At 44.7% G+C, this 9,249-nt stretch overlaps 1 protein-coding gene across 2 annotated transcripts in view; it reads right to left on the bottom strand.

The window, feature by feature from the left end:
- Nucleotides 1–1,974: 1,974 nt before the first annotated feature.
- arhgef2b (rho/rac guanine nucleotide exchange factor (GEF) 2b) overlaps nucleotides 1,975–9,249 on the bottom strand; it is a 39,491-nt gene continuing 32,216 nt past the window's right edge. The window contains exons 13-22 of one of the 2 annotated variants that reach the window (XM_079343163.1): nucleotides 8,475–8,647; nucleotides 5,322–5,389; nucleotides 4,960–5,181; nucleotides 4,798–4,875; nucleotides 3,443–3,483; nucleotides 3,008–3,049; nucleotides 2,875–2,925; nucleotides 2,510–2,794; nucleotides 2,279–2,438; nucleotides 1,975–2,196 (exon numbers count right to left, since the gene is read on the bottom strand). In XM_079343163.1, the coding sequence (XP_079199289.1) occupies nucleotides 2,147–2,196; nucleotides 2,279–2,438; nucleotides 2,510–2,794; nucleotides 2,875–2,925; nucleotides 3,008–3,049; nucleotides 3,443–3,483; nucleotides 4,798–4,875; nucleotides 4,960–5,181; nucleotides 5,322–5,389; nucleotides 8,475–8,647 (1,170 nt within the window). In that variant the 3' untranslated portion in view covers nucleotides 1,975–2,146. The remainder of the gene's footprint in view (nucleotides 2,197–2,278; nucleotides 2,439–2,509; nucleotides 2,795–2,874; nucleotides 2,926–3,007; nucleotides 3,050–3,442; nucleotides 3,484–4,797; nucleotides 4,876–4,959; nucleotides 5,182–5,321; nucleotides 5,390–8,474; nucleotides 8,648–9,249) is intronic. The other variant, XM_079343164.1, reaches the window with a different exon arrangement.

Genomic DNA, 9,249 nt, shown 5'->3' with positions numbered 1-9,249 from the left:
CACACAAAATAATGCCGTTCTATAAAACCTTTCGTATGCTTTATTTTCTTCGCCTGAACTTCCGGTTTTGGCGCTGGAATCCTTTGATCTGCCTCCTCGTGTGTATGCATGTTCATTCACGAGCTGCTTTGCATTTTATGGCTAAATGTGGGCGAGAAGCACGAGGATGATCTACGTGCAGGTGGATTTATGACGGGAACATGGCGTGACGCTATTTAACTACGCACTGTTTTATGAATGAGACTCCTGGTGTTTTATTAAAATACTAAATCAAGTCAAACAGTAAACATAGACAGAGTTTCATTATTTAAAGTTTTACTTCATAAAATAAAAATGTACAAACACGTTAGAATCAGAGCGAGGAAGAAATAAAAACCAACATCACGCCATCCAGCACAAGACAACAGCAAACATTTACAGATTTATCATCAATATTTTTACACAAATTAACTTCAGTCAAATGTTTGAACGTTTTAAAGGAAAACCTACTTCCGTTTTCACTGTTCCAAAGTAAAACTACTTCCGTTTTCACTGTTCCAAAGTAAAATTATTTCCGTTTTTACTGTTCCAAAGTAAAACTATTTCCGTTTTTACTGTTCCAAAGTAAAACTACTTCAGATTTTACTTTGGTTCATCAGACTTTTATTTTGACTTCATATTGTGGAACAGCTGCTGCTGTCCATCATCACATTGTCGATAAAGTTCTGCTCTGCAGATTAAAGTGTTTCTATAAAAACATTCTCAAAACCAGCTGATTGGTTAAAACCAACCAGGAAGTCACAATACGTTCAGATTCTATACAAATATACCAGATACATGCTATTATGCTAACATGCTAACAGACAGCAGTGACATCATAATTCAGAAAAACATCAAACAGCTTTCTGCCCCCCAGTTGAAAATGCCCCCCCCCCAGTTTAAAGTGATGTCATGATGATGTCAGATATAAACTGTATTAAATGAAATGTAGTGTATCTGTGTATCACTCAGACGCCCCCCAGCCCACACTCAGCTGATGTTATGATGTACATGTAAACACCCTCCAGAGGCCTGGGTCCTGGACTCTGGGTCCTGGACTCTGGGTCCTGGACTCTGAAGCAGGATTTGAGCTTAGCGGGGTCCCTTCAGGGTTCACTCTGGGTTTTCAGTCCTACGAGGGTCGATGACTTTTTACCTGGTTATATCACCACGGTAACTGATGCTGAACACCTGACCTGCTCCGGAGCAGGTTAAAGCTCCGCCCACTGACCAATCAGATGTTTAGATGGAGCTGATGGAGAGGGGGGAGGACACTTGATGTGTCCATCATGATTTGACATTATAGTGTGTTTAGTTGTTGATGATGTTTCACTGATATCCTTCAACAGAGACTGAAGAAAGCTCCGGAACATTTCAGTGAAAGATGTAAAATAATGAATGTTTTCTTCTTCATGTTGAATGTGTCCTGCTCTGTTTGTGATGAGCTGCAGTTTAACCACTTTAAAGAGTCCGAGCAGCACATTGAGTTCAGAGACCAGTTCTTAGAGTCAGTTCTAAGGTGAACTAACCACGGGACAAATACAAGCTGACCTTTGACCTCTGTTTACTTTGTTTTGTCCTTCCTGCAGCTGTGTCTCTCTGCAGCCTGTTTGTCTCATTTATATCACTCATATAGTTTGTACTTTGTGTAAATATAATGTTTGTAGATATGATGATCTGCTGACAGCAGACGCAGTGATGATTGTGATTGGTTAAATGACACTAACTCCGCCCCTTTTACGTGAAGGCGCTCTTGGTAACCCGGGTTGATGGATCATCGTAGGACTGATAATCACCATCTCTGATGTCACAGTTTATTAAACCAGATCCCCCACAGAGACCCTGATATGTTCAAACCTCTACGTAGTCCAGACCTCTGGTGATGTCATGATGTAAACAGCTGGTGTTATGCTGTAAACACCCGTGCGCCCCCCCCCCCCCCCCCCCCCCCCCCCGTCATTTTTAGAAATCCCTTCAGCAAAATGATAACAGCACGCCAGACGTCAGGAAATGACATCATCTTCAGCTCAAACTTTCACAATAAAAGTCTGACAGTCTAATTGGTTTTGTCTCCCTGTTTGTGACATCTCGATGACATCACGATGACATCACTGGCAGAGGTGTCATGTTAGGAAGGATCAGCTCCACACTCGCTCTCCTCTGGGATGTCCTGCAGGTCTGAATGGGCGGAGCACAGGTTACCATGGAGACCGATATAAAATGATTACAAGGATGAAAATGATTAGCGAGCTGTTCTGACCTCTGGGGCTGTCAGAGCGAGGAGAGATCCTCATCATCTCCAATCCCTCCTCCTCATGTTCTTCTTGTAGACCGTCCAATTGGTCGACAGGATCCTGAATGGCCAATGGGGCTAGGGGGCGGGGCTCCTCTTCTCTGCTGCCACGCCTCCTGCACACCTGCTGACACAGACTCTTTTGTTAAAGTTGATCCAGAGTACGTTCATCCTGGTTAAGGTGAACTCCTCACTCACCTGTTCTTTCTTGATGACATCACGGATCTCTCCATTGCTTTTCTTCCTGCTGCCTGACTCCACCCCCTCTCCAGCAGGCTCCTCCTTCCTCAGACGCAGTCGTGTCACTTCCTCCTGCAGCAGCCCTACCTGTCGCCGCAGCAGCTCCGCCTCCCCGCTGGAGTCCATACCTGCGTCCCGGGACATCGACCGACTGAGGCGTGGCAGGGCGGGGCCAGAGGTAGAGAAAGAGGCACCTGTCGTGACCGACAACTCGAGGATCGAGTCCTGACGAATCACAGCGGCCTGGGGGCGGAGTTTATAAGTATCTAGGTGAGATGTAGTACTTCATCCACAGTTAATATGCTAATAAAAATAACACGGACCTGCAGAGCGTGAAGGTGTGTGCTCAGACTGATCAATCGCTGACGGATTTCCTGTGGAGAGGACAGGTGAGTAAGCTAAGCTCTGATTGGACAGACATGAAGCTGAGACGTCTGGAACACAGGAGATGGTTACCTGGCCGAGCGTTCCCTCCTGCAGCTGGTTTCCGTTTCTGTCCTAAAAGAAAACCAAACCCAACAAATCCTTCAGTTTACGACCTGTAACACCTGTTTCCATGGAAACGCCAACGTCAGACGCCATGAGTGAAGTATGAACACATCTCTGAATTATTAAACCGTTGATTATCTCATACAAATGCATTTTATTTTTGTGCTTTTATTGTAGAGCTACAGTGGATAGAGTGTGAAATCAGGGAGAGTGGGGAACCACATGCAGGAAAAGAGCCACAGATGGGACTCGAACCCGGGCCGCCCACTTGGAGGACCGTAGCCTCTGTACACTCACGTTCTAACAGCGGCCCCAGGATTTATGTTTTAACAACAAAAACGTCCCATTAGTTGAAACTTTATTGTTCATGTTTGATGACAAAGCTGACAGGTGAAGATTTACCTGTGAGGAGCGGCTTGACTCCAGAGAACCAGAGTTACCATCTGAGAGGAAGAGAGACAGGTGAGCGCTATATTTATATTTATAAAACCCTTCGTACGCACACCTGCATGCCATATATGATAAATCACCATCCACCTGGAAATGTGCGCACACAGACTAGCCCCATGCTCCGCCCCCATGCTCCGCCCCCTACACGCCCACATACAACCACTCAGGGTCAATGCAAAGCACGAGGAGGAAGATCAAAGGATTCCAGGAGGTTAGTCGCTACATATCGTACTTTGATCAATAACTTAAGTCAGGAGTGTTTTTGTGTTACTGATAAATGATCTATAAGATATTCATGTAAACTGGTGGAGCTCCAGATCACACCTGTCTGCTCATCACACCTGTCTGCTGATCTCACCTGTCTGCTCATCTCACCTGTCTGCTGATCTCACCTGTCTGCTGATCTCACCTGTCTGCTGATCTCACCTGTCTGCTGATCTCACCTGTCTGCTGATCACACCTGTCTGCTGATCACACCTGTCTGCTCATCACACCTGTCTGCTGATCTCACCTGTCTGCTCATCACACCTGTCTGCTCATCACACCTGTCTGCTGATCTCACCTGTCTGCTCATCTCACCTGTCTGCTCATCACACCTGTCTGCTGATCACACCTGTCTGCTGATCTCACCTGTCTGCTGATCACACCTGTCTGCTCATCACACCTGTCTGCTGATCTCACCTGTCTGCTCATCACACCTGTCTGCTGATCTCACCTGTCTGCTGATCTCACCTGTCTGCTGATCACACCTGTCTGCTGATCACACCTGTCTGCTGATCACACCTGTCTGCTGATCACACCTGTCTGCTGATCTCACCTGTCTGCTGATCACACCTGTCTGCTGATCACACCTGTCTGCTGATCACACCTGTCTGCTGATCACACCTGTCTGCTCATCACACCTGTCTGCTGATCACACCTGTCTGCTGATCTCACCTGTCTGCTGATCACACCTGTCTGCTGATCTCACCTGTCTGCTCATCACACCTGTCTGCTGATCACACCTGTCTGCTGATCTCACCTGTCTGCTGATCTCACCTGTCTGCTGATCTCACCTGTCTGCTGATCACACCTGTCTGCTGATCTCACCTGTCTGCTGATCACACCTGTCTGCTGATCACACCTGTCTGCTGATCACACCTGTCTGCTCATCTCACCTGTCTGCTGATCTCACCTGAAGCATAACTACTTCCTTATAGGTAAGAAATGAATGAAGACAAATAGAAGAGGAAGGAGATGAAGAACAGACAATCAGCAAACAAACTGGTAAAAGGTCATTTGTTGTTGGGCAGGTAAAGGTGACTCACTGCTCAGCTCCTGGTTGCCATTGGTTACAGTGGATTTCTGGATGTTGGAGTTAAGCAGCAGGTCCGTCAGTCTATCCACTGAAATCATAGATGAACACACAGAGGTTTGTTTCAGTGCCATCCTGAGGTTCATTTCATTCCAGAGGGAAAACAGACACTTACCATCAGTGATGGAGGCGCTGAGGAGCGGCTCAGCCTGAGGAGCGTGAGGAGTGTCCGCTCTGAACAGGTTCCTGCAGGAGGTCTTTGAAGAGGAGGGGCCGAGGTCCGGACCATCTTCTTCATCTGTTGTGCCTCTTCCTGTTGCCTCCACCAGGTCGGAAAACAGAGTGACCCGCTCCTGCAGGAGCTCCAGCACCTCCCGGTCTTTCTGCTGGATGTCAGCTGGAGGAGCAGGACCAAAATAACAATAAGTGATCCAGATACAGGAACTATAAACCACCATCAGGTGAACCTTTGATGACAGGCAGACAGTGAAAGAGGAAGAGGAGGAGAAGGAGGACACAGGGATGACGTGTGGTTACCTCGGAGTCTGCGTAGTAAAGCTTTGTCTTCAGTCTCAATGAGCGGGAAGTCGTCTCTGGATGGACAGCTGTCAATAACAACAACAACAATACTGAGTACTACACAAACAAAGTACACACTGTACTACACACTGTACTGAACAAAGTACACACTGTACTACACACTGTACTAAACAAAGTACACACTGTACTACACACTGTACTGAACAAAGTACACTGTACTACACACTGTACTAAACAAAGTACACACTGTACTACACACTGTACTGAACAAAGTACACACTGTACTACACACTGTACTACACACTGTACTAAACAAAGTACACTGTACTACACACTGTACTGAACAAAGTACACACTGTACTACACACTGTACTAAACAAAGTACACACTGTACTACACACTGTACTAAACAAAGTACACACTGTACTACACACTGTACTGAACAATGTACACACTGTACTACACACTGTACTAAACAAAGTACACACTGTACTACACACTGTACTACACACTGTACTGAACAAAGTACACACTGTACTACACACTGTACTACACACTGTACTGAACAAAGTACACACTGGACTACACACTGTACTGAACAAAGTACACACTGTACTACACACTGTACTGAACAAAGTACACACTGTACTACACACTGTACTAAACAAAGTACACACTGTACTACACACTGTACTACACACTGTACTGAACAAAGTACACACTGGACTACACACTGTACTGAACAAAGTACACACTGTACTACACACTGTACTGAACAAAGTACACACTGTACTGAACAAAGTACACACTGTACTACACACTGTACTACACACTGTACTGAACAAAGTACACACTGTACTACACACTGTACTGAACAAAGTACACACTGTACTACACACTGTACTAAACAAAGTACACACTGTACTACACACTGTACTACACACTGTACTAAACAAAGTACACACTGTACTACACACTGTACTGAACAAAGTACACACTGTACTACACACTGTACTAAACAAAGTACACACTGTACTACACACTGTACTACACACTGTACTACACACTGTACTACACACTGTACTAAACAAAGTACACACTGTACTACACACTGTACTACACACTGTACTAAACAAAGTACACACTGTACTACACACTGTACTGAACAAAGTACACACTGTACTACACACTGTACTAAACAAAGTACACACTGTACTACACACTGTACTACACACTGTACTGAACAAAGTACACACTGGACTACACACTGTACTGAACAAAGTACACACTGTACTACACAATGTACTGAACAAAGTACACACTGTACTGAACAAAGTACACACTGTACTACACACTGTACTACACACTGTACTACACACTGTACTGAACAAAGTACACACTGTACTACACACTGTACTAAACAAAGTACACACTGTACTACACACTGTACTACACACTGTACTGAACAAAGTACACACTGTACTACACACTGTACTAAACAAAGTACACACTGTACTACACACTGTACTACACACTGTACTAAACAAAGTACACACTGTACTACACACTGTACAGAACAAAGTACACACTGTACTACACACTGTACTGAACAAAGTACACACTGTACTACACACTGTACTACACACTGTACTGAACAAAGTACACACTGTACTGAACAAAGTACACACTGTACTACACACTGTACTAAACAAAGTACACACTGTACTACACACTGTACTAAACAAAGTACACACTGTACTACACACTGTACTACACACCGTACTACACACTGTACTAAACAAAGTAAACACTGTACTACACATTGTACTAAACAAAGTACACACTGTACTACACACTGTACTACACACTGTACTAAACAAAGTACACACTGGACTACACACTGTATTAAACAAAGTACACACTGTACTACACACTGTACTAAACAAAGTACACACTGTACTACACACTGTACTAAACAAAGTACACACTGTACTACACACCGTACTACACACTGTACTAAACAAAGTACACACTGGACTACACACTGTATTAAACAAAGTACACACTGTACTACACACTGTATTAAACAAAGTACACACTGTACTAAACAAAGTACACACTGTACTAAACAAAGTACACACTGGACTACACACTGTATTAAACAAAGTACACACTGTACTACACACTGTACTAAACAAAGTACACACTGTACTAAACAAAGTACACACTGGACTACACACTGTATTAAACAAAGTACACACTGTACTACACACTGTATTAAACAAAGTACACACTGTACTACACACTGTACTAAACAAAGTACACACTGTACTAAACAAAGTACACACTGGACTACACACTGTATTAAACAAAGTACACACTGTACTACACACTGTACTAAACAAAGTACACACTGTACTACACACTGTACTAAACAAAGTACACACTGTACTAAACAAAGTACACACTGGACTACACACTGTATTAAACAAAGTACACACTGTACTACACACTGTATTAAACAAAGTACACACTGTACTACACACTGTATTAAACAAAGTACACACTGTACTAAACAAAGTACACACTGGACTACACACTGTACTAAACAAAGTACACACTGAGTACTACACACTGTACTAAACAAAGTACACACTGTACTACACACTGTACTAAACAAAGTACACACTGTACTAAACAAAGTACACACTGGACTACACACTGTACTAAACAAAGTACACACTGTACTACACACTGTACTACACACTGTACTAAATAAACTACACACTGTACTACACACTGTACTGAACAAAGTACACACTGTACGACACACTGTACTGAACAAACTACACACTGTACTGAACAAACTACACACTGGACTACACACTGTACTACACACTGTACTGAACAAAGTACACAATGAGTACTACACACTGTACTAAACAAAGTACACAATTAGTACTGCACACTGGGTTAGGGTCACAGTCTGACCTCTGGGGGTTAGGGTTAGGGTCACAGTCTGACCTCTGGGGGTTAGGGTCACAGTCTGACCTCTGGGGGTTAGGGTTAGGGTCACAGTCTGACCTCTGGGGGTTAGGGTTAGGGTCACAGTCTGACCTCTAGGGGTTAGGGTTAGGGTTACAGTCTGACCTCTGAGCTGCCTGTAGGATTCGGGTCTTCCAGGTCTTGCGGTCATCTTTGGAGGTAGCATACAGCTCGTACATCTCAGGGGGGGTGGAGGCACTGAGCAGGTACATCCCACGCTCCTGATTGGCTATATCTCTGACAATCAAGTTGTTGAGAGACACCACTGGAGACTTGTCCTGAGAGACAGAGACCATTAGAGACAGAAAGAAGCAGGTATGAGCAGGTGTGAGCAGGTGTGAGCAGTATGAGCAGGTGTGAGCAGTATGAGCAGTATGAGCAGGTGTGAGCAGGTGTGAGCAGGTATGAGCAGGTGTGAACAGGTGTGAACAGGTGTGAACAGGTGTGAGCAGTATGAACAGGTGTGAGCAGGTGTGAACAGGTGTGAGCAGGTGTGAACAGGTGTGAGCAGTATGAACAGGTGTGAGCAGGTGTGAACAGGTGTGAGCAGGTGTGAGCAAGTGTGAACAGGTGTGAGCAGTGTGAGCAGGTGTGAGCAGGTGTGAGCAGGTGTGAGCAGTATGAACAGGTGTGAGCAGTATGAACAGGTGTGAGCAGTATGAACAGGTGTGAACAGGTGTGAGCAGTATGAACAGGTGTGAACAGGTGTGAACAGGTGTGAGCAGTATGAACAGGTGTGAACAGGTGTGAACAGGTGTGAGCAGGTGTGAGCAGGTGTGAACAGGTATGAACAGGTGTGAGCAGGTGTGAGCAGGTGTGAACAGGTGTGAGCAGGTGTGAGCAGGTGTGAGCAGGTGTGAACAGGTGTGAGCAGGTGTGA

The sequence above is a fragment of the Symphodus melops genome (genome assembly GCF_947650265.1).
Source record: "Symphodus melops genome assembly, chromosome: 5".
Taxonomy (NCBI): domain Eukaryota; kingdom Metazoa; phylum Chordata; class Actinopteri; order Labriformes; family Labridae; genus Symphodus; species Symphodus melops.
The sequence above is the reverse complement of the archived record's forward strand: the minus strand, read 5'-3'. Positions and strand labels throughout refer to the sequence as shown.